This window comes from Leptopilina heterotoma, unplaced genomic scaffold, assembly GCF_015476425.1.
Source record: "Leptopilina heterotoma isolate Lh14 unplaced genomic scaffold, ASM1547642v1 Lhet_462, whole genome shotgun sequence".
Classification (NCBI taxonomy): Eukaryota; Metazoa; Arthropoda; class Insecta; order Hymenoptera; family Figitidae; genus Leptopilina; species Leptopilina heterotoma.
In genome coordinates, this window is record NW_025111094.1 from 157,461 (window position 1) to 184,493 (window position 27,033).

At 32.6% G+C, this 27,033-nt stretch overlaps 2 protein-coding genes across 2 annotated transcripts; both read right to left on the bottom strand.

The window, feature by feature from the left end:
- Window positions 1–1,380: 1,380 nt before the first annotated feature.
- On the bottom strand, window positions 1,381–10,631 carry LOC122507337 (ring-infected erythrocyte surface antigen-like). The gene is made up of 2 exons (XM_043619999.1): window positions 10,401–10,631; window positions 1,381–2,519 (listed from the first exon to the last, which is right to left on the bottom strand). Exon 2 carries the CDS (start codon window positions 2,514–2,516, stop codon window positions 1,587–1,589), a length of 930 nt encoding a protein of 309 aa, XP_043475934.1. The 5' UTR covers window positions 2,517–2,519; window positions 10,401–10,631; the 3' UTR covers window positions 1,381–1,586.
- A 9,620-nt stretch (window positions 10,632–20,251) lies between these two features.
- LOC122507346 (uncharacterized protein K02A2.6-like) lies at window positions 20,252–20,617 on the bottom strand. The gene has a single exon (XM_043620007.1). It carries the CDS (start codon window positions 20,615–20,617, stop codon window positions 20,252–20,254), a length of 366 nt encoding a protein of 121 aa, XP_043475942.1.
- Window positions 20,618–27,033: the final 6,416 nt, after the last annotated feature.

Genomic DNA, 27,033 nt, shown 5'->3' on the forward strand with positions numbered 1-27,033 from the left:
TTGAACATTTTTCGTCCATATTAACCGGAGTTATTAAACTTTTAAAAATCAAAAATTTTGGAAAATAAAACTTTTTTGAAAATTTTGTTGAAAAACGTAGAAGTAACTTTAAAATTATCGTTATCAACTTGTAGATCATTAAAAAACGCTTCGATTGACCTATTTTTGATCCTAATTCGATAATAAATTTCGAAATTATTAGCATTTTAAAACCAAAAATTGTGGAAAATGACATTTTCTCAACTTTTTTGAGTGAAAATTTTTGTTTAACTATTAAATTATTATAACTATCTTGTCGGGTATTTAAAAATACATTGATTGACTCAAAATTCAATGACTTTTACCATATTTATAAAAAGTTATTTATATATTTCTATTATTTTTATCTCCATGAGGAAGTAAAGTGTTCATGAAATGAGCACCAAAATTATAAAAAAAAAATATAAACTTGGCAGCGGTTTTTTCTTTATTAGTGCTTCCGAATATTTATTTACGTAAGTGTTTTCCGGAGTAGAATTCCCTGCTAAACACGAATATCGTATTTATTTTCAATTAGGTTCACGTCGTTTCACAAAAAATTAGGAAAAATTGAAATATGGGCTCCTTTTCCCCCACGGGGCGAGGATATAGTTAGAGCTAATATAACACGGTACAATCCTGCTAATGCGACTGTGAATTATAAAAAAATGTTTAATTGTTCTTTTTAGGCTGATATACATAATAGTGCGTAATTATATACGGAAAACAAAGCTTATTGATCAAGAAATTGGTAGTTGTATGAAGAAAATTGGTTAAAACTGAGATTCAAGTTTTTGACGTCATATTTATATTCAGCGACCCCCTTCCCCTAAACGGAACGAAGTGTAACCCTTTACAAAAAAAAGTTTTCAATTAATTATCCGACAATTCGTCGTAATTTGTATCGAGGTTTATAAATTCAAATATTCCTTTATTATTATTTTCCGTTAATTTTCTTGAATTTTCTGCTAGGCTGTTTTCCAAAAATTCCTTTAATTCCTCTCGACGTTTGTCCCAGTTGGCTCGTACATATTTTCTCCCGTTTTCCGATGGTTCGCAGTATCCCGCTCGTGCTTTTAGATTTTTCTTTCCGCAAAACTCGTCATGAAGTAGATAATGCGTTTTCCACACCTCTTTTTTGCAGAATCTGCAAGTCCAAATCTCCATGTTTTCCTGTAACATTCATAAAAAAAAAAATATTTTTCCTAAAAAAAAATAAACAAAAAATCTATCTATTTTAATTTTACTGTTTCAGTTTGTTTAATGTTTGAAAAGAAAAATATAAATTGGATTTTATTTCAATTAGTCGTTTATTGTACTAATTTTGTGTACATGTTTTAGTGTAATTGATTTTGTGACATATATAGAAAAAGAAAAGATAATAAGGTAATGAGAAAAATTTCTTTACGAAGGAATAATAAAGAAAATCAGAAAATATGTATCATGAGCCTAATGAAGATAAACTAAATATTGCATTTGTCCAAACTGTCGTTTTTAAAAAAAAATTTTGCTTAATTGAGAAAAATAAAGTTGGACTTCTTAGTAGACTTTGATTTTGTTTCTAATTCTTAAATATTGTTAAGGTTTTTGAGGAATTCTTCCAATTCCCTTTGGTTGTTTTCTTTTAGTTCCTTCCATTCTCTTTCTTGCAACTCTTTTTCCGCCCAGTTTCTCTCGATTCTAGCTCGACGGTCGCATCTCCATTTGATCATGCCTAGAAATACTTCTTGTTCCTTTGCGTGTGAGTATGTATGTTCATTAAAGTCGATCATTACGTTGGGATTTTGTTCCTCTTCGAGTATTTCTCTGTTTTCGTTTTCTTCGGTGTTATTTTCGATCATTTCTTCCAAATTTTCTCCTATGATATTGTCCTCGATGTCATGTACTTCGGCGTTATGTTCCTCGATATTATTCTCCTCGATGTTTAATGCTACATTTTCTTCGAGATCTTCGTCAAGATTTTCCTGTAAATTTTCTTCGAAATTTTCGCCAATATTTTCTTGTAGATTTTCTTCGAGATTTTCGACAATATTTTCTTGCACATTTTCGACAATATTTTCTTGCACATTTTCGACAATATTTTCTTGCACATTTTCGACCATATTTTCTTGTGGATTTTCGACAATATTTTCTTGTAGATTTTCGTCGGCTACGTTGACGGCAATTTCTCGTGAGTTTTCTCCAATTCTTTTAAGAGCGTTATCTCGCGATTTTTCGATTACCGTTTCTGGATCTGAATTTGAGTATTCCTCTTCGCTCGAGTCGTCGCTGTCAGTATTGTCTTCCCATGAACCCATCTCGATCTCCCTTAATATTTCCGTTAGAGAGAGTTTTAACGATTGTACCCTTTGTTTTTTCATTTGTAGTAACCTTTCTTCTGTGGCGATTTCCTTTGTCATTATTTCGATGCTTTTCTCGATATTGTCTTTCCTTGACTCTCTTGCAATTCGTATTTGTTCTTTAGCATAATTTTTCCATGGTTGAACGTAAGCTGCCATTTTCTAAAAAACAAAATAACATTTTCCTTTTTATTTTACATTCGTCAATGTGAAAAAAAAGAAGAGAAAAAAAATTGTTTCTTGTATGTTTCTTAAAAATTTCCTTTAATATTAATTTTAACTAAATGATAATTAGTTTTTGTTTATTTTTACGTTACTTTTCATAAAAATTTATAAAATTTTCCTATGATTTTCTTTAAATTTTCACTTAATTTTCCTAATATTTTTACGCAATTTTCATGGAATTTTCTTATAATTCCAACTTAATTTTCCTATTTTCCTTTCAATTTTTTTTAAATTTTTCCCTGATTTTCTAGGAATTTCTTACATTTTCCTGAAAATTTTCTCTAATTTTCGTTTTCCACGAATTTTCGCAAATCATTTATATTCCATGATCCTATCGATTTTCCTCGAATTTTCCCTAATTCGTACATTGTGGGGGAAATTTTTCGAATGATTTTATATGGGCCTTCGAAATCTTTTTTCAATTTTCGCGCAATTCCTAAATCTTTGCTGGAAAGGGATTTGTCTTTTTTCCAGACTAGATCTCCTACTTCGAATTCTAATTTTTGTCTACGCAAATTGTAATATTTCGCTTGATTTTCGTTCGCTTTGTCTAAATTTCGCTGAACTTCGTCCTTAATAATTTGTAAGCGTCTCAGTCTTTCTGTCCACTTGTCAACTTCCTGAAATTCAATTTCGTCCGGATTTTCGAAATCTTTTTTCAGTGTTTGAAAAGGTTGAAGTTCACGACCTAAATTGAGGAAAGCTGGTGAAAATTTTGTCGACGAATGTTTTGCTGTATTTAGGGCAAATTGCAAGTCTTCGATATCTTTATCCCAAAGATTTTGCTCTTTGTCTAAATAAGCTTTTATTGCCGTTTTGATGGATCTGTTCGTTCTTTCCGTGGGATTCGCTTGTGGGTAGTATTTCGGTGTAAACGAATGCCTGATACCAAATTTTTCCGACATTTCCCTGATAACTTTGTTGGCATATTCGGTGCCATTATCCGAAATTAAAATTCTGGGAGTTCCCCATCGCGAAATAATTTTCTTGTGAAATTCGGTCTCAATTGTTTTTCCATCCGCTTTCTTGATTGGAATAATTTCTACCCATTTTGTGAATAAGTCTGTAAATATTAGAATATATTTGTTCCGATTTTTTGAAATAGGTAATGGGCCTATAATGTCGGAGGCAACCATCGTCCATGGCTCCTCTATTATTCGTTTCCCCATTGGTCCTATTTTCGGTTTGTTGGTTGCCTTCGTCTGTTGGCAAACTTTACATCTTCTAATATATTTCACGATATCCGTATACATTCCTGGCCAAAAAAAATTTTCGGAAATTCGATGGAAAGTTTTTTCTACACCTAAGTGTCCTGCCTGTATATTATCGTGATTTTCGGTTAAGACTTGTTTTTGCAAATTTTCTGGAATTACTAATTTCCATGGATTTTCATCTTTAAGGAGGGGAGATTTTAATGGATCGGGTCTATGAAAATATAATTGTTTGTCTCGAATTCGCCAATTCTCGTGTTCGTGAGGTTTTGATTTTACTAATCTCATTTTCGTTTCGTACCAATTATTTTCTGTTTGATTTTCGCTACTTTCGATTTTTATTTCCTCGGAAATTTCTTGTTTTTCTTCGAATATTCTTGACAACGCGTCTGGGACTACGTTCGCTAAACCTTTTCGATATATTATTTCGAAATCATGTTCCGATAGTTCCAACGCCCATCTCGCCAAGCGTCCTGTAGGATTTTTCAAATTGTGTAGTCATTTTAAAGCAATGTGATCAGTTATTACTTTAAAATGACTACCTTCTAAATATTGTCGAAATTTTCCTATGAACGTTTTCACCGCGAGACACTCCTTTTCAGTTGTCGAATATTTTCTTTCCGTTTCGCTCAAATTTTTGCTTCCGTAAGCAACTACTACGTTTTTACCGTCAATGTCTTGTGTCAAAACTGCGCCTAGACCCGTGTCACTTGCGTCAGTTTCTAGTATGAAAGTGTGTTGAAAATCAGGGGGGTTTAAGATCGGAGCTGTCGTCAACAACTCGATCAGTTTTAATTTTGCTATTTCCTGATTTTCGGTCCAAGCCCATTTTACATTTTTTCGTAGTAATTTTTGTAACGGTTCAATTATTTCAGCGAAATGTGGGATAAATCGTCGGTACCAGCTAACCATTCCTATAAAACGTTGTAACTGTTTAATAGTTTTAGGAGTCGGAAATTCTCGAATGGGTTTGACTTTGTCGTCATCGATTTGTAGTCCTCTTTCGTTAACTACGAAACCTAGGTATTTTACCTCCGCACAACCGAATTCGCTTTTTTCGAAATTAACCGTCAACCCTGCTTCTTTTAATTTTCCTAATACTATTTCCAGATATTTTATGTGTTCGTCAAACGTTTGAGAAACTATAATTATGTCGTCTAGATAACAGAAAACTTTAGGTTTGAGATCGGGCGTAATAATTTTATCCATTAAGCGTTGGAATGTTGCAGGAGCATTGCAGAGGCCAAACGGCATACGTTTCCACTGGAACATTCCAAACCCAGGGACAACGAAGGCCGTCTTCTCTTTAGACTCCTTACTTAACGGAATTTGATTATATGCCCATTTCAAATCGACCTTAGAGATATATTTCGCGGCTCTGAGCATATCTAAAATTTCGGCCATTAACGGAACCGGATATAGGTCTTTTTTCGTTACTGCGTTTACTTTTCTGAAGTCCAGACATAACCTATACGTACCGTTCGCTTTTTTTATCATAACAATTGGATTCGACCAATTGCTATTACTTGGCTCGATAATACCCTCGCGTAACATTCTCTTAATTTCCTTAATTATTTCCTCCTTAATTTTCGGCGATACATAATAATATCTCTGTTTTATCGGAGCTGTACCCTGCGTGTCAATTACGTGTTCAGTCAAATGAGTAGCTTTCAAAATTTCTTCGGGGGGTGGTAATCTAATTTTTAAAAATTTATTTAAAAATTCTTGTTCTTCCTCGGACAATTCGACTAGTCCTGAACAAAATTCGGTTTCATCTAAACAACTCGATTCTCGCAATATTTTTTCCTGAATATTGTTGTTCATTATCGCGTTGTTTTTGAAATTAATCCATTTCGTATTTAACGGTATACGAAATTTATTTCCAATCGCCATAGAATTTTTTGATTCTAATTTTTCCGATTTAATCGCTATATGATTTTTCGATTTTAATTTTTCCGATTTTTCATTTTCTGTTTTTTGCGAATTTTCTCGTTTTCGCCAAATTTTCGAACTTATTTCGCGTTCTCTAATTTTCTTATTCAATTCCGCTTTTTTATACCAATTTTTCTTACGGGGATTGTCGATTGGGAACAAAAATGGTTCGTCAGTCTCGTCAAGACCTGAGTCCATATCTAAATTATCAAATCTGTTTGATAATGGGATATCCATTAATTTTGGAGGAATTTTTCGGGGTTTTGGAATTGGAATTTGGGTAGGTGTTTTCGACTGTTGTAAGGATTGTCTTGGTATAACTTTTGGAATTTTTCTTTCATTACTCGGGTCGACCCTTGGAAAATTTTTCGTAATTTTCCTACTATTTTCTGTATCGATACTTTTTAATTTTCCTAATTCGAATTTTTTCTCGAATTTTCCTACATTCTCTTTTTTATTCTCGAGATTTGGTTCAAAATTTTTTTCCGATTTTGACCTATTTTCTTGGGATTTTTGCGCGAAATTTTTCCTATTTTCTCTTTGTGAACTGGACCAACCTGTTTGTGATCCCACTTCTTGTTTTGTCAAAACAGTTTCGACCATTTTTTCGACTTTTCTATTTTCCCTATCTCCGATTTTATAACGTATGTTAGGTAAATCTTTTATTGACCAAGTGTCAGATTCGAAATCTAATTTCATTCCTAATTCGCGTAGCATATCTATTCCTAAGATTGCATATTGCCTTAAACCTGGGACAATTCTGAAAGTCAAATTTTTTGTTATATTACCGATTTCTACCGGAATCGTAACTTTTCCTATAATTTGTAAACTTTCACCGTTGGCTGCTGTCACGAGTTTATTTTTCACTGGTTCTAATTTCACACCGTATAATTGTAAATATACCCAATTTTTGTGACCAAAAAATGAACTCGTAGCGCCTGTGTCGATTAACGTTTCGAAAATTGTATCCTGGTATTTGATGTTAGTGAAAAATCGTAAATCTTTCACCAACGTTTCGCAACTTTCTGGTAATTCAATATTTTTTGGGGATACTGGATTTTTCAGTACCCCCTCTACTCGTTTCCCTGATTTTCTGACCTACAATTTCTACGAATGTGACCTACTTTTCCGCAACCGTAGCATTTTTTCGTCTGACTTTTCTCTCTTTGGTTTGTCTTGGAAGTATTACCATTCCCTGCAGGTGAACGGTTTGGTACTGCCACTTGAAGACTATTACTTGGATTATTATTGTCACCGGAAGGACCTTCTAACATTTTCTGACCATTATTACCGTTTGTAGTTGCGTCAGGTGGAAAAGTGATTTTTGGTTGATTTCTTTGAGGGTAATTTCCAGAGGAATTTGGTTGAAGTCGCGAGTTTCCACCAAACCCTCTAGAATTTCCGTTATTTCTCTGATTCGTAGTTTGCTTCGATTTATCATTAGACGAGTTTTTATCTGTTGTTATTTTCAAATATTGTCCGCGAATTTTAGATTTATTTCCTTCAATTTCAAATTCTTTGCCTAAACTTTCTAGTTCCTCAAACGTTTTAAAATCGTTTCTTTGAATGTACATCTTGTACTCGAGACGCAAATTTTCATATGCACGACGTAATTCCCAGTGTAAACCTTTTCTCGGGTATAATTTTCCGAATAATTGTCTTATTCCAATCAGAAAAGTTTGAATTTCTTCTCCCTCTTTCTGATTGCAATATTTTATTTTCGTGTTGATTTCCTCATAGAACTTTTCGTCTAAAAATGTTCTTTCGAATTCTTCACGAAAATCTTGTAAAGAAAACCAATTTCTTCTAACCGTCCTACACCATTCAAGGGCTTCGTCCGCTAATACTGCGTCAATATTTTCTAATACACGATTTTCTGGGATCTCGTAACCTTGCATAAATCTGTACAATTCTTCTAAAAATTGTACTGGGTTGTCCGTTTTGTTATTTCGAAATTTAACTGGCCAATTTGACATGATTTGAAAAGGTGTTTGTAACATGCCAAATGGAAAATGATTATTGAAATTTCCAAAATGTCGATTGTTGTCGACTTGGGCATTTGGATTTTCAATTTCCGTACTTTCCGTGGAATTTTCTTCGAAATTTGGATTTTTATTTTTTGCTAAATTTTCCATCGCAATTTTCATTCGGTCTAATTCTAATCTAAGTTGATCTAATTCCTTATCGCGTATCGATATTTCATTTTTAAATTGATCTAACTCGGTTGATTTTTCTTTTAATTCCCGATGAAAATCAATATTTTTTCCTTTCGGAATAGTTCCTAACTTTTTGGGTTCGTACTCGATTTCTATTTCACTATCGTTCGGCCATTCATAGTTAAATTCTTGATTTTTACTCTTATTTTTAAATTGGACATTTTGTCTTTTTTCCCTGATTTCGCGTCTTTCTGAGTCGAAATAATTATCTACTTTCGCTCGAAAAATATCTTCTGAATCGCTGTTATTTTGATTATTTTTATTTACCGAACTATGTGCCGAGGGTTTGTATTTTTCTTGCACAATTTTCCTATGTTCGCGTTCTAATTGTTTTTCTCTTTCGCGCAATTTTTCCCTTTCGTTTCTCAGCATTTCATCGTATGATGTTAATTCGTTCCTACTTTTAATCATTTGATTATTTGTCCCTAAAAACGAATTAATATCAAAAGTTCCGTCTTTTGATTTTTCTGGAAAATTTTCCGTCACATTTTCCGATAATTTTCCTACAAAATTTTCTGTGACATTTTCCGGTACTTTTCCTATATTTCCAACAGTTTTCTTTATTCCGGCAAAGTACTGTTGTAATATACCGCGGTTTATTGGTACAGTTGTTGGGCCTGCATCTGGTAACCCTTGGTTACTGTTCTCCGAATGCATCAACTGCACACTCGCGTTCTTCGTATCTCTTGCCCTTAATTCTGGCAAGGATACGATCCTTGTTGCTGCTCGTTTACTTGTTCCGCTTGGGAGGGGCATAGATTGGTTGAAATTAAAAAATTTCAATTTTTCGGGGGACACGAGTTCAACGAGAGCACGAATCATTGTCTCGTGTCTCTCTATCGTGGCTTCTAAATCTTTTGATTTCGCATTGTCTTGTGAGGAGGGGTTTTTGTGTGTGGGAGGGGCAGTCCCGCTCGCTGTGTCTCTTTCCTCAAAATCTGTTTCGCTCGCCGTTTCCGTTTCGCTTCCCGACATATTTTCTGTTTCTTTGTTTTCTCGAATTCTTCTTGTATCCGATCGTAAAACACGTCTCGAATGCATTTGTGATTCAATTTTGAAAAATTAGAAATAAGTTTAAATCGTTATTTAATCTATTCTACAAATTTCAACTTGCGCAAAAAAAAAGAAAAAATTTTCCGCTAATTTTTGTTCAACGTCATGAACTCTATGTGAGAAAAAGTTTCTATTGCTAAATCACAAATGTTCGAACTAATTTTTCCTTAATTTTCTCGGAATTTACCGTATTTGTTTAGTTTGTGCTTAAAAAAAATTAATTACTCGTTTGTTTTCCGAAAAACACTAAAAAGTTTAAATTGATATTTTTAACACACCCGGTATACGTTGCAAAAAAAAGTTTTAATTTCTCCTAACTGTTAAATATCGAAAAAATAAAAAAAAAGAATTTTCACTTATTATCAACAATTAATTTTAATTTGTTATTAATTGTTATTAACTTTTAACGATATTTTACAATTGAATTTATATTTTATCGCACTACCGATTAAAATGTAACACCCGGTATAAGTCGGTTACCGTGTCAAAATTTTCTAAGTTTTTATTCTAAGTTTAAACTTTAGAGACACCCGGTATAAGTATCGATTTTCCGTAATTATATTTTCCTTACTTTTAGTTAATTTTTATTTGACACCGTGTATACGAATTTTATTTCTAAATTTTGACAGAATTATTTCTCGATTAATTCGCGAATTTGTAGTGTTTACGTTTTTCGTTACTACCTTACGATACACTGTACGCGTCCTTGACAATCAAAACAAATGCTACCGGCGTCTTTCTATGACTAAATTTCTCCAAAATTAATCGATAAATTCACTTTTTCTTTTTAATTCTCGACTTTATTTTCTGTTCTTTTTTATAATTTTCACTAATTTTCGCTAATTTTCACGAATTTAGTCACGATTTCCAAGAATTTTTCACGATTAATTTTTACCGGTTTATTCGCGCACTTTTTCACAGAAATTTGTCATTGTCTGCGTCCGTCACAAAGAAAATTTGTCACATTTGTCCAAAATATACAATACAGGAATGTTTAAAAATCAATAATATTCAATAATTTTCATGCACAAAATATAAATATGTTCAAATAAATATGGGAAACAGGAAAAGAAAGATTTGATTTCGAGGTTAGGCGACCATGAGGTGACAGGTGGGATTTTCAACAATTAAAAAATGATGAAAGAAAAATGAATTTTCTGGGATTTTCAACAAAACAAAGATGATGAAAAGTTACTTTGGGAATCTTCAACAAAACAAAGATGTTGAAAAAAGGTATTTCTGGAAATGTTCTTTACAGAAAAAGGAATGGAAAGATGGGTTTTTTCGTTGGGCGCCAATTTATAATTGGTTGCCCGAGATTCCAATTATTATTTGGGAAAGGGGGGAAAGGAGAGAAAGAATAGATGCACAATTATAGTAATATAATAATTTATTCAATAACTTACTCGTGATGTACTCTGAGGAGGAAATCACGACACAAAATCAGCACCGTCGTCGATGAGGGAGTTGGCGTTCGGCGAGAAATAGGTAGCACAAGGAAACGAAGTTATAACGAGCGAGTATTCGCAACAAGTGTCGCGTCTGTCCGCGAATCTGGCGATTGACACCCTCGAGGCCCTTCGGCCGTTTCCGGGTTCAATCGCCCGATTCGCAGCAGACGCGGGAGAATTTGTAACGCCACGTTACAGATTGTTTCAAATTTTTTAAATTCTTTTGGTCTAAGTTTGCTGACCTTAATTTTCTAAGAAAAAACTTTCGTATATTCGCATAATTCAAGTTATTTGAATCAAATAAATATATAGATAAAAAAATTATTTGAATGAGATAATTTTTTTTAGTGTGCATCAGCACACTAAAAAAAAAAAAAAAAAAAAAAAAAAAAAAAAAAAAAAAAAAAAAAAAAAAAAACTACATAAATAATTATTTGACGCAATGAAAGAGATATTGGTCTAAATTAAAATAATTAATTATAAAAAATAATTGCATATTTGATATAAATAAGGGAAATTCCACGTCAACACGGACAGAGGTCTAAACAAAAATTGCTTTGATGGATTTGAACGTTCTACGGCTTAAAAGATTTCTACATTCATGTACTTTAAGATGCCGATGGGCGTTTTTTGCAAATTTTCATTTCCGATGCCAATAGAGCTGTCAAAAATCAAATGGTCTAAAGATTTCAAAATACTTTTATGAATTAAAAGCAAAAAACGGGGTAAATTATTTTGTAACTCATTCTTTAACAGTTTCTAGGGTCCCCGAATATAAATCTAAAGTTTTTTTTAAATTCAAAATGGCGGATCCAATATGGCGGACAAAATTCAAATTTGAACAGATTCGATTAAAACTTGTTACTCAGGGGTTTTTAAGGTCGTTGATTACGAATCTGAAGTCACTTTTTAAAAATTCAGAATGGCGGAAAAAATTTTAAAATTTGATCCGATTCCCTTAAAACGTATTACTCGGAAGCTTATGGGGCCACAGATTACAAATATGAAATCACTTTTTAGAAATAAAAATGGTGGATCCAATAAGTTAAAAAAAATTTTTAATTTGATCAGATATAATTAAAACGTGTTACTCGGGGTTTTTTTAAGGTATCTGATTACGAATCTGAAATCACAATTTAAAAATTGAAAATAGTGGATCCCATATGACTGAAAAAAATGTCCAATTTTATACAAATTTACAGTATAGAACAGTATGAAGCTAGAATTTCTTAAAAGTGACTTCAAATTCGTAATCAGATACGAGACATTCTCTGAAAAAAGCCACTTAAAAAAGTGCTTAGCTTTTTTTGGCAAAAATATGTCTTTTAGTACATCTAAAAACTAAGAGAAAAAACATGATTTTCGGTCCGTGCAATGCGGGGTTGCCAAACTGTCAGGGGTCAAACTTTTAACCAAAATAATTTTCGAACCGCTATAACTTTAAAACGAATGAATGGATTTCAAAACGCCTAGAGAGTTTTTTCTGCAGAATTACCTAAACTTTAAAACTATGTATCACAAAATTTTTTTAAATTTATATTTCATAGAAAAAATTAAAAAAAATTTTTTTTATTTTTTAACCCTTTACGCCCCCTTCGATTTTTTTCAAAATTACCTCAAAATATTCCTTTTTTTATTACCTTTTTATCCCACCAAAAAAAATTTTGGGACAGTAATATTTGTATGAGTTACAAATTAAAAACTAGCTCAGCGCACGCTCTCAATTCGAGAAAATGCTCTCACGTATAGAATTCGAGTATCCAAAAATGCCACTAGGTGGCACTGATGAATGCTTTCTTACAATCGAGTTTATTTACGCATATTATAAGTATCGCGACTTTTTGCACCTGTAACATTTTCTACTATTAAGGCCATGTGGAAACAGCCAACTTCAATGAATACGTGTAATAATTCCCACTGGATTTCTCAAAGAATACAAAATAATTTTCGAAGATATTTTAGAAGATGTTAGCTAACATGTAGATGCATTGATCCCTGACTAGTTTTGGGCAAAAATTTACTCCTAAATATTATTTTATTGAATTTTTCGTTAACTTTGACGAAAAGTTCGGAAACCGTACTATGTTTCTAGTGAAGGAGTTGATGAAATTTTAACGAACTGTGTTTGTTGATTTTCAAGAATTTTGTGTCCCATCCAAAAGTGATATACTAGTTCACGAGAGATTCGTGAACTTTTTTTTTCCGTGTAGGCATTAACGTGTAATTTTTTTCTTAAAAAATGCAGGCGGTCAAACTTGAACCAAAAAAATATAAAAAATTTGAAACATTCATATTTACAGAAAAATAATTTTAAAATTCAAACGTATTTTTTTTATTAAATTTTCTTGAAAAATCTACACCATATAATGGTTTATATATTTTCTAAAATAGTTTTTAGTAGGGGAACAAAGTCGAGGTCGGCCACCTTTTTGACTTTTGTCTATAACTTTTTTTTAAAAATGAATTTGGACAATTGAAGTATATGGTTGGAAAGTCCTGTTTAATAGGAACATCTTTTCTGTACAAAGTAAATTGATTGGTTTTAAAATGAAAAAGTTATAAAGATATAAAGAAAAAAATTTGTAGTCGAGGTTGGTCCTTACAGTCAAGGTCGGCCATGTTTAAAATTCAAAGGGCATTAATCGTTAAAAAATAAAATAACATGTTTGGAGTTACGGAAAATTGATTCTTTATTGTTTACAGTTTTTAACTTAATGAAATAACAAAATAATAAAAATAAACAATATAAAAAAATAAATATAAATAAAAAAAAATTTTGCACTAAAATATTAATAAACTTAAATAAAAATATTAATAAGATGATCAATTATATTATGAGTTATTCAGAATTGCAGTTTTTGCAAATGAAGTAGCTCGTCCTCATCTTTGCGCATTTTAAACACATAGTGGCCGACCTTGACAGTATGAAGGAGTTTACACCGTAAGCCTTAAATATAAGCCTCCGCGAGCATAAACGGATATGTCTCCATGAGCATATACTCGCGTCTGCGCAAAGTGTTTGCCTGCAGCTGTGTTGTGAAAGAGTTAGCCTTGACCACGTGTTCGCGCAGGCGCAAATATATGCTCCTGGAGGTATATCCGTTTATGCGCGCGGAGGCTTATATTTAAGGCTTACGGTGTAAACTCCTTCTAAGTAACATTACCGAATTGTTGTAACCATAAAGAAATACGTTTCGGGATTCGATTTTTTACTTTGTTTTTCTTTCAACCATGAGTCCCACAAATTTTCTGCATACTTGCCTTGACGATTCAATTTGTTTTTTATCTTTTATTAATGGTTTTTCACATTATGCACAAAACTTTTTTTGAGCTTTTTTTGTACCGACGTCACAGAAAACACAATTTTCGATCCTCCGAAAATGTAATTGAACAAAAAGTTAGGTTTTACTAAGACAAGCTTCGACAAGCATGGGCGTAGGTGGCGCTAGTGAACTTGACAAAAAAACGCGAATGGCCTACCTAGACAGTGGTCCAACCTCGATTATACTCCCCTACAGAAAAATTGTTCTAAATTTTTTGAACTTTTTTGGTCAAAGTTTGAAGGCCTGCATTTTCTAAGAAAAAAATTACACGTTAATGCCAATAAGTAATTCTTATAGTGTAGCAAATGACCTTTAAAATAAGCTTAAGATCATTAAAAAGCGTTCATTATTTTAAAAGTTATTCAAATTTTTGTAAGACATTGAAAATTACAATTTTTGAAAAATATGTAAATAAAATATTGGCCAAATGAATTCTAAAAGATCTTGTCTTTTCAAAATTGTATCATCTTTCAAAAAATAAAAAGCAAAATATTTTAGTTTCCATACATTTTATGTTTTAAAATGTTTTTCAATCACCTGAAAATGGATGGTCTCTCAATTTTGACCGGTAGTGTAGATTCGTAATCAGCGACCCTAAAAACCACCGAGTAACAAGTTTTAATCGAATCTGATAAAATTTGAATTTTGTCCGCCACATCCCAGGTAGAAATTGACGACCGGGATGGTACCGGCCCGGTACAAACGGCGGATTATAAGTGCCGGGGCGGTATCGGCATAAGACCGTAATTTTTACCGTCTCGGTACCAGCAAATTGCCGGATGATAACTGCGGCAGGTATCTGGCATACGTACCGGGGCGGTACCGAATTGTCCACCGGGGCGGTACTGGCCCGGTTATTGTTGGAAGGCATTTAGTGCCAGTTTATTACCGGCTGCACAACCGGCTAGGTACTGGTCCAGTACCGGCATAAATCTGTTCATTCCACCGGCGCAGTAACGGTAAATTGCCGGATGATAACTTCGGTAGGTATCCAGCAACCGTACCGGGCCGGCACTGATGAATATCTGACACAGTACCGGGCCGGCACTAAAAAACAACCGGTGTGGTACCGGGCCGGTTAAAAAAATTACATGTCAGTCTGATTAATTGTTTAATTATTATTATTATTATCAATGTTATTATTAATTTTAATTTGGAAACAGTAAATATATTAAAGGCTGAAACAGAGAAACATAAACAATTATAGAAAAATCTGAAGACTCGAGGAATTGAACTCAGGACCCTAAGGCTGCAAAGTCGACACCACATCCGCTAACCTAAACCTGCATATGGAAAGTAAATGCAAAGTGAGCTTATAAAGTCCAACCGACATTCCACCTGGCAGCAGTACCGGGCCGGCACTAATATTCAACCGGTGCGGTACCGGGCCAGTAGAAAGTATTAAGTAAATTTTTGTGCTGGGCGGGTGCTGGGCCGGCTCAAATATTATCACTGGCAAATCTCCTTCGTTCGTATAAAAACAAAACCAAATGGTAGTACCGGGCCGGTGCTGGGCCGGTACAAATATTATCACCGGCAAATCTTCTTTGGCGGTATAAAAACAGAACTAAATTATAGTATCGGGCCGGTGCTGGTCCGGTAAAAATATTATCACTGACAAATCTCCTCCGGCGGTATAAAACAGAGCGAAATGACAGTACCGGGCCGGTGCTGGGCCAGTAAATATATTATCACCGGCAAATCTCCTCCGGCGGTATAAAACAGAGCGAAATGACAGTACCGGGCCGGTGCTGGGCCGGTAAAAATATTATCACCGGCAAATCTCCTTCGGCGGTATAAAACAGAGCGAAATGACTGTACCGGGCCGGTAAAAATATTATCACCGGCAAATCTCCTCCGGCAGTATAAAACAAAGCGAAATGACAGTACCGGGCCGGTGCTACGCCGGTGCTGGGCCGGTAAAAATATTATCACCGGCAAATCTCCTTCGGCGGTATAAAACAGAGCGAAATGACAGTACCGGGCCGGTGTTACGCCGGTGCTGGGCCGCTAAAAAATTATCACCGGCAAATCTTCTTCGGCGGTATAAAAACAGAAGTAAATTATAGTACCGGGCCGGTGCTGGGCCAGATATTTTTATCAACCGGCCCGGTACACACTACCAGTACCGGTACAAATCCACATTTACCACCGGGCCGGTACTGGGCCGGTATTTATTTCACATCCGGCCCGGTACCTTTTTGCCGGTACCGGCCTAAGTCTGACTTTACAACCGGTTCGGTACCATGCCGGTCGTTAGTGCTGGCACATCTCCAACTTTTCTGCCTGGGATTGGATCCGACATTTTATATTTTTTTTAAAAAAAACTTTTGATTTATATTCGGGGACCTTAAAAAACTGTTAAAGAATGAGTTACAGAATAATTTACCTCGTTTTTTGCTTTTAATTCATAAAAGTATTTTGAGGTTTTTGGACCATTTGACTTTTGACTGCTCTATTGGAATCGGAAATGAAAATTTGCAAAAAACGCCCATCCCCATCTTAAAGTACATGAATGTATAAATCTTTTAAGCCCCAGAACGTTTAAATTTATCAAATCAATTTTTGTTTAGAGCTCTGTCCGTGTTGACGTACGGAATGTCCCATAAATATTTAGTTATTTAAAAAAAATTATTTTATTGATTCAAATAAATATTTATTTGAATTAAAATCCATGCATTACTGAATCAAGTAATTTTCCTAATTGATTTAAAGCAATATTTATTAGATCCAATTATTCCATTCATTTGACTTAAATAATTCAAATTTGCTACAAATAACTATGTATTTGATACTACAAATTAAAATTTTTATATCAAGGGCTCCATACGAAAAGTAAATGGTGGATCACCGATTTTTCTTAAAGTTTGTAATTTTGTAGTATTTGGGGTACTAAATAACTGTGCCAAACAGTTATGCAAAAAAATTTTTTTTTGCAAGATATTTAGATTTGAAAAATCAGAAACTGAAAATAAATAAATAAATGTCAATTTTTTATAATATTAAAAAAAAGATAAGAAAAATTAAATTTTCAATAATTTGTTTAAACAATAATTTCTTATTGTTAAAAAAATATGCTAAGGACATCATGGAGTTTCCTAAAAAAATTATTTTCTCAAAATTTAAACCTTCTTTAATAAGTGGTTAAATTTTTAAAGAAGTGCTTTTTGATGTTTTTGAGAAAAAAAATTTTGAAGTTTGCGCTACGAGTTTTTGTGCGTTGCGCTAACTTAGTAGCGCCTATATCAGTGTATTTTAAAAGATGATATGACCTTTACTGCTCGCCTCTAATACATTTATTAATTATATATGTATATATTATTATTATAAACAGTTTAACTATATATTTTTAACTTTTTTATAAACATTATTTTCCTTTTTTATTGTAAAAAATATTTTCCTCCACACTTTATCCAGGCTTATATTTCTAATTTTTTATTTTTATGGTCTTCAGTGGAACAAAAGTCAAACGTTATTGTGTCAAATTTATTTTCTACTAACTGAAAAAAAGCTTTAAGTAAAAGATTTTTTACATTAATCCATTGATGCCTATAGGCAAAGGAATGCAGATATAATAAAAGTAACTATTGGAATCCTGGCATGGGATCTAATAATAATTTTTGTCGTTGAATGTTAAAAAAATATTTTTTTAACAATTTTTTTATAAACAAATGAAGAAAAATCGATTTTTATAAGAAACTTATAGCGCTATTTGATTCTATGCTAAAAACCACTACGAAAACATATATTACATAATTTTTTAAAAAAGACATATTGGTGTAAAAATGTTATAAACAATTAGCCTGCATTCATACTGTATGAGGTATAAGGATCGTTTTTTAAGTTAAAGATTTTTTTAAACAAAATTAGCAGAGTTTTTGACGTTAAAAATTTTTTAAACAAAATTTTTACCTCAAAAACTATTTATGTAAGTGGAAATAAATAAGTAAAATGTCTTCCGAGCGAGGGAGGAATATGACGCTAGTGCAATAATTGAAATTCAGAAAATGTTCAAAACATATTGTTAATACTTCAGATATCAATATTGAATAGTCTAAATCAAATAAAATAAAGAGAACGAAAATCTACTGATTTTTTATATAACATTCGGATTCTTTAACTATCCTTGGCCCGGTGCTGGGGCAAGGATAGTTAAAAATTTTTGTTAACTTTTTTATTCGCATCTCGTAGGGATTTGAGTTTACAGTAAAATAATGTATAGTAAAATTATAGCCAAATAACCAGGCTTTCCAAAAATACTTTTCGTTTGCAAATACATATTCAAGTTTGGCCGCTAGATCCGAAAAGGTCTTACCTGACTATCTTTGCCTCATCCTCCCCTAGTATTCTACGGGGTTTTTAAATTCTGGTGGTTTTTCCTCAAGGTAACCGCTTAAATACCATGCGTATTTTACTAAATTTTAAAATCGAGAAGATGAGGACTGATTGTGGATAAGAGATTGAAGTTTTATTACATTGTCCCGTTGATGCAAGCTGCAATCATAATTGTGGAGAATGACTTTGTCGGAGAAATGACGAATGAAATTCTTCCAAGTCCTGAAGACGAATACATCTAAAGGTTGTACCATACCTGTAGTACCTGCAGAAACTGTTAAAATTCTGCAATTTTTCCTTCTTGAAAAACTTCATTGAACGTTGCAGAATTTTGACCGCTCCAAGAATCAAGCAACAAAACAGAGTTATGGTTGGTTTGCGGAAGAAAAATTTCTTTCAACCACGTTCTCGAAAGTGCTAATGTAATTTTTCTCGACTGGGATGCTAAAGCAAAAATGTTTTCTGATTTAAACATTTTCTGTTTCACTAGAGGCCCAAATTGTACTCCTTTTTCTTGTAAAACAAGCAAAAGAGGAGACAAAATTCAAAATCTGCAATTCTGCAACGTTCAATGAAGTTCTTCAAAGAAAAAAAATTGTAGAATTTTAACATTTCCCGCAGGTTCTATAGGTATGGTACAACTATTAGATGTATTCTTCTTTAGGCCTTGGAAGAATTCCATTTATCATTTCTCCGACAGTCATTTTCCACGATTATGATTGCAGCTTGCATCAACGGGACAATGTAATAAAACTTCAATCTCTTATCCATAATCAGTTCTCATCTTCTCTATTTCAAAATTTTGTAAAATACGCATGGTATAAAAGCGGTTACCTTGAGGAAAGACCACCAGAATTTGAAAACCCCGTAGAATACTGCTATTAAAACTGTGCATCAGAGTGTGATGTCTGCAATAATGTAGGAATGATAAAATGTGTTTGGTGCACATTATCTTTGTGTTTCACCCATTTCTATTTAGAATATCACTACTGCAAGCAGTACATCGAATAAGATTGCTTGTGCGTACGTTGCGATGTTTTGATAATTAAAAAAACATTTAACAAATTCAAAAAACTAAAAAAACTAAAATAAATTTTGAAAAATAAAAAACTTTAAAAAAATGTAGAGTTGATACTAGTTTATAATAATAGTTATTAGGATAAAAAGGAATCGGATAAGAAACACTACAAGGATATTAATATCAATGTATAGTTTATTGTGATAAGTGTTATGCTTGTCTCGAGGTAGGCAACGGAATAATGCTCCGCTCATTCCTCTCATTCCGTCGTACCCTTCTAGTTTCCTAGATGGCACCACTTACACTACATCCCCCTACTCAAGTTACAAGCTTTAATTAATTTATATATAAAAGATTAAAATTTAAGTGATATAATCGTTTAACCATCGTGGCTTATTTCGTTACCTGCTCGGTAGAACTTTTCTCGTTGATTCATTGCTAATTGAGATTTTTTGATCATTGGGTTGTCCATTTTGATTCGTAATTTCAACAATGTTTTCGTTACAATTTTTTTAATTATCTACTGGATGTAGAGTTTGGATCGGAGATTCCAAAGGTTGAGGTTCTACACAAAATTCTCTTTTGTCTTTATATGAAGCTCTCACAAGATGCCACCTACTATTTTGTCTGTATTCTTTACCATCAGATTCCACAGAATCAGATCGAGGTTGGCTAAGTTTTTTTACTATATTCCCGTACCTTTTTAAATCTCTAATCCAGACTCCATTCCCTTCTTTTAATTCTGGCAGGTCTTTTGCGTCATGACGTTTATTATAATTGTCCGCTTCTTTGTTTTTAATAGCTAAATTTCGTTTATACATTTCATCGATTTTATGATCCCCTTTTAATTTACTCGGTAAGATTGTAACTTTAGTAAGCAGTTTTCTATTCATTAACATTTCCGCAGGTAAAAAACCATTTGCAAGGGGAGTGCTTCGAAAAGACAGCAGGGCCTCAGAAAGCATTTCATTATTATTCCCGTTTTTTTTAATCAATGACTTAACAGTTTTAACTGCTACTTCGGCCTCCCCATTTGATTGACTGTAATAAGGAGAACTTGTTATGTCTAAATTTATAATCTTCTGCAAATACTGAATACTTTTCTCTAAATTGAGGTCCATTATCTGAAATTAATTCCTCACAAATGCCAAATCTCTAGATTTGGCAATCTTATCGATCACTCCCTCCTCAGACAAAGAACTTAGTTTGGCAATTTCAGTATATCTAGAAAAACAATCTACAATAATTAAATACCATACATTTTTGCAGAAACACAAATCCGTAGCCATTCTCTGCCACGGTCTTGTTGGGGGATCTTCTGTTGTAAATGTTTCTTTCACATTTACTCGTTCTTCAATACAATTAGGACATTCTCGTACCAATTTTTCAATTGTTGTGCTTAAACCTAACCACCAAACCGATTCCCTTGCCCTCCTACGACACTTGACAATGCCTTGATGCCCCGCATGTATAAACTTCAAAACCTCACTTTGCATTTAAGAAGGTATAATTGTTCTTGTCCCTTTTAGGAGAAGATTTTCGGAAAAATTTATCTCAAAACGGTACTGATAATATGGCAAAAGGTCTACGGGCATTTTCTTTCTTAGAGGCCATCCTTCAATAGAAAAAAATTTCAATTGTTTACACACTTCATCGGAATCTTGAGCTTTGACAATTTTTTCTAAATATACATCCCTAATCGGAAAACTTTTTACAATAAATTTTACAAACGCATCAGATTCGGAGGTTTATTCTTCGGTTATCTGTTCATATGGCAGAGGACCTCTAGACAAACAATCGGCTACAATCAAAGATTTTCCCAGAACATATTTCACTTCATAATCGTATCGCATCAATCGGAGTCGAAAACGTTGTAAGCGTGGAGATAAATCATCCAAATGTTTAGTTGTCAAGATTTGTACAAGCGGTTTATGATCGGTTTCGAGACAAATACGCAAACCCAAAACATATTCCTCAAATTTTCCTGCAGCCACAGTCAAAGCCAAAGCCTCCCTTTCGATTTGTGCATAACCTCGTTCTGTTGAAGTCAGAGTTCTGGAGGTATATGCCACGATTTCACGAGAAGAGTTATCTGATTCTTGAAATAAACATGCCCTGGTTCCGTAAGAGCTAGCATCTGCACTTATAACAATCTTTTTGCTTGAATAAAAAAATGACAAAATTGGCACGGTAGTGAGAATTTCCTTCGCTCTTTCGAAAGCCAACTTTTGATCGGAATCTCACAAAAATACACAGTTTTCTTTTAAAAGACTATATAAAGGCTCTAAAATATGGGATCTGTTCTTAATAAATCTGTCTGTAAAATTTATAATACCCAAAAATCTTTGCAATTCTGTCTTGTTTGAAGGCTCTGGAAAATCTACTATGGGCTTAATACGATCCGGATGAACACTAATACCACGTACCGTCAAAACAAGATCCAAATACTTTACTTCCTTTGTTCCGAAAATACATTTATTTTTATTAATTGCAATCCCTCTGCTTCTAATTTTCCCAGAACTAATCTTAAAGTTTTATCGTGTTCCTCAATTGTTTTTCCAAAAACTAAAACATCATCGATATGGTAAACAACATTTTTAATTCCCGTTAGTATTTTTGAAAACTTGGTAACAAAATATTCAGGTGCACTCGTAATCCCAAAAGGTAATCTTTTATATTTAAATCGTCCAAACGGTGTAATAATTGTGGTCAGAAGCTGGCTTTTTTTATCGAGTTTTATGTGATGAAAACCTAGTCACATCGATTTTTTAAAAATATTTTGCTCCTTTCAGCTGCGCCATAATAAACTCGACTTTAAAAATAGGAAAATCTAGCCGCAAGATCTCTTTATTTACTTTAGTGAAATCGCCGCATATACGTATTCCTTCACCCCATTATACTGTTACGTTTGCAGTAACTTTTTCTTTTCTTTCAAATTGTAATGTAACATATTTGTCACATGCACCGTATACAAACAAGCATGCACTTGTTGACGACAGAAGTGTTAAGCACTCGACACTCTAAGCGATATGAACGTATCATAACAACAGAGAACAAGAGAAACGCGAAAGAATGCTTAATAACTCCTGTTGACCTCAAGGTATTAGTCACCTTATGTGTATATCCCATTAATTCCACTATATAAGATTTTAATATTACATCAAATTAAAATTGAAATCGTTTAAACAATTAGATATTCTTATGACAAACTTTTCAACCAGTTATATTAATATTGTTATATAATTTCATGCGTGAACATTATTATAAATTTTCCTATAAAGAAAAATTATATTTAACAACATTATGATAATGTTTATGCATGAATCAATTGTTGTATTAGTATGAATTATTAATAACAAAATTCAACTTATGTAACATCTTAATGATTCTTCGAATTTGTGTATTATATGAGAACGACTCTAAAGGGGATCTCCAACGCATGGTGACCTCACTCAGGGCAAGGTTCAATAACCTGGGGCCTGTTCGGCTAAGTTTGATTGGTTAACTAAAATAGCTCGGCTCCAGATTGGTCTGGAAGACGACCTACATTTTTCTAAACATCCGTATTGGCTACTCACTGGTTTGCGACCCTTTTCCGCGAGTGGGAACTATTGCATAAAAGCTGGGAAGCCCTCTTCCGAATTGTCATTTTCTTCCGTTCTCTTACCGAAGTAACCAAAGATTTGTCCCATCAGGCAGATGCCCTTTTTATATTATACCAAAGATATAGTCTGTTAAATTATTCGTGCCGTCGAATTCCGTATTTATCAGAAGTCTTTGTATTAAAAACAATCAGGGTCTTGATGTAAAGCTTTTAGGTTCGAATACGGTTTTCGACTGTTATGGGTCGTTCTAATCCCGTTTCTAACTCATTTTAAAACGTTTTGCCTTTTAAATAAAAACATTTAAAAGTAGTATTAAGTAATTGTGCGAATACACGACGATACAACAACTGTAAGTATTGGATAAAGTTAACCATTGTATACCTACCTTTATAGTTAACCTATTCTGATAATAAAATTTCTATAACTCTAAATCTATACTTTTCTTCTATCCTTAATTGAGAATAACGTCATAACAGCTCCCATAGAGCTGAAGCAATAACAAACTCACAATCAAATAATTTTCGCAAGACTTACCATCTTGCGAGAAAATTGCTAGCGACTTCCGAAAAGTACATCGCTCGTTCAAACCACGGTTATTTTTACTATTAATTTTAGTATAAACGTAACAATACCTGACATTTCTCCCAATTCTTTTGATAGTCCCGGAAATTCACGTAATACATCGACTTTTGAAAATGAATTTTGTACCGTTTTTGTAACATTTATATTTAGTATATCTCTATCGAATTTAACAATTTCAAAAGCCTCACTAACCTGTAAACTAAATAACGGCTTTGGTAGTTCTTTTATTACATAACCCAAACGTTTTACTTTTTTATCATTATAATTTAAAGTTAAATTGATCGATCCTAAAACTTCTAGTTTTTTTATCAGGCCCTTTAATTACTTCTTTAGTTTTAACAATATTAGTTGTAATTTCATCTGGTATAAATTCTTTTAGTAAACATACGCAATCAGCACCTGTATCAATCAGAAAATGTATTGATGAGTTAAATTCTTTAACTTTAATTTTACGCATTTCCCCACCTTTGTTACCAATTTTAAATAAACTACCTATGAACATACCCTATCAAAAAAATCAGCGTTGGTCCCATAGCTGTATCCAACGTTTATTCAAACGGTGGAAAGAACGACGAAACCAGCGTAGATTCCAGCGCTGGATTTAAAACTGGATCCTACGCTGGGACTAACACTGGAATTTGGGACCAGAACGTACGCTGGATCCAGCGCTGGAAACAGCGCTGTATCCATATTAAATTTTTTTTTTATTTAATATTTAATGTATTTTTGGATAAGAATAATAATAATAGTATAAAATAATTGCTTGCAACAATTATTTTATAGAATATATTTTTATGCGTAATTCAAATGTGGTTTCTCTAGAATTCTGTAATGAAATTTTTGTAAAGAAAATATACACAGAAAAAAGTAATGTTATTTTAGTACAACAATTGGTGTAATTTTAGGAATTTCCTTTATTGGTGTTATTTTATTGTAAACAAATAGCATATTTTTCACTAAAGTACTATTTAACTTTATTAAAGACATTTTTCTTTTAAAAAAACAAATATAATTTGCTCTATAGAATATTTCAACTACAACACTATAGTATATTAATAAAATAACACCACAAGTTACAACACGAGCTTGAAATAACACACAAGATATTTAACACTTACTTTTTTCTGTATACCATTATATTTTAAATCATTTTTAGTGTGAACATAACAAATTTGTATGTTTGAACGTTTACACGCCATGTTAAATGCGTTCAAACATCTCACTTTCTCAGAGTTGAGAATCTTAGCTGATAGGCCAGTCGGTGAGTGCAAAAAGTGCACATAAGTGCAACCTGAAAAGTCGAAGCAGTTTCTTGTAGTTTGAGGGCCCCAAATAAAAGCCCCATAGTTTGCACCACATTTCCGGTTGCGAAAAATGGTGTAAACAATCGCCAAAGTTCGAAAAACATGGTTTTTCGATGACTGTTGCTTCCGGTTAAATTTTAGGGGAAAAAGTTGTGATTGAAAGTTATAGAGCTTGGAAATAGCTTTCAAATGATTGGTCGCAAGTTAAAAAAGCTTAATTAGTTTAGTTGCAAATGAATTTAAACCATTAAAAATAGCACTTTTTTAATTGTTTAATAACTTTGTTAATAATTATCGAATTTGTTTCTAACTTCCCAGAAATATTCCCATTGCGAGGCTGAATAAATCCCAAAAAAATTCAACTTGATCGGGTAAATAGTTTATGCATAATTCCATTTGTTAACTAAAAACATATAATTTTTCAACGGAATTTCCCCACTTTTGGACCTGCGAATTTCGTTTTTTTTTTTTGGAGAGTACAGTTAAGGAGTCTAACTTTAGTTCCATTTAAATGGGAAATTGATTTTTTTTATTTAAGTGCATAATAATAGACGTTAAAAAAGGGTATGTTTTTTTGACATAAACAAATGGAATAACTCAGCCAATTTTCACTTTATCGATTTCGTGTCAAGGGCATTTGATTTTATTTGTTTTCACAAAACTTTTCCAAAAAAAAATCCGATCTAACTTCAAGAGGTGGAGAGTTAACTTTTTTTAAAAAAAAAATTCATGACAAGTTAATTATTAATGTTTTTTATTGAAATTCGCACCACTTACAGTTTGATACATGTATTTTATGTAAAAAAATTAAACATAAGGTTTTGTGCATTTTTTTTAAATTTATAACAAGTAAAAGTAAATGTATCCATTTTTCAACCTCTGAACGGCGGAGTGGGGGTACCCGGAGGAGCGTGATTCTCGCCGCCACAACTGAATTCAGCCGTTCAAATTTGCAAAAATGGTCATAACTTCGTTAATTATTTACCGATTTTTATCATTCTTTTCTTAATTTGATGTATTTTTTTACGCCGAATCCAAAAATGATTTTATATGTTTTCAAATTACAATATTTTTAATAATAAAAAAGAAAAAATTTTTAACAACAAATTTTTAATTATTATTTATCATATTTGACAAAAAATTCTTTTCGTACATATAATTTCATTGAATTTAAAATAATATTATGACATAAAAAAATTAAAATTAATTATATATAAGCTTGTAGCATCAGGTTCACATATGCACGCCTGTTCAACTATCAATACAACAATGCTACACACTTATAAGTAAATAATTTTATTTTTTTTATGTCATAATATTATTTTAAATTTAATGGAATTATATGTACGAAAAGAATTTTTTGTCAAATATGATAAATAATAATTAAAAATTTGTTGTTAAAAAAAATTTTCTTTTTTATTATTAAAAATATTGTATTTTGAAAACATTTAAAATTATTTTTGGATTCAGCGTAAAAAAATACATCGAATTAAAAAAAGAAAGATAAAAATCGGTAAATAATTAACGAAGTTATGACCATTTTTGCAAATTTGAACAGCTGAATTCAGTTGCGGCGGCGAGAATCACGCTCCTCCGAGTACCCCCACTCCGCCGTTCAGAAGTTGAAAAATGGATACATTTACTTTTACTTGTTATAAATTTAAAAAAAATGCACAAAACCTTATGTTTAATTTTTTTACATAAAATACATGTATCAAACTGTAAGTGGTGCGAATTTCAATAAAAACATTAATGATTAACTTGTCAGGAATTTTTTTTTTAAAAAAAGTTAACTCTCCACCTCTTGAAGTTAGATCGGATTTTTTTTTTGGAAAAGTTTTGTGAAAACAAATGAAATCAAATGCCCTTTACACGAAATCGATAAAGTGAAAATTGGCTGAGTTATTCCATTTGTTTATGTCAAAAAAACATACCCTTTTTTAACGTCTATTATTATGCACTTAAATAAAAAAAATCAATTTCCCATTTAAATGGAACTAAAGTTAGACTCCTTAACTGTACTCTCCAAAAAAAAAAACGAAATTCGCAGGTCCAAAAGTGGGGAAATTCCGTTGAAAAATTATATGTTTTTAGTTAACAAATGGAATTATGCATAAACTATTTACCCGATCAAGTTGAATTTTTTTGGGATTTATTCAGCCTCGCAAGGGGAATATTTCTGGGAAGTTAGAAACAAATTCGATAATTATTAACAAAGTTATTAAACAATTAAAAAAGTGCTATTTTTAATGGTTTAAATTCATTTGCAACTAAACTAATTAAGCTTTTTTAACTTGCGACCAATCATTTGAAAGCTATTTCCAAGCTCTATAACTTTCAATCACAACTTTTTCCCCTTAAATTTAACCGGAAGCAACAGTCATCGAAAAACCATGTTTTTCGAACTTTGGCGATTGTTTA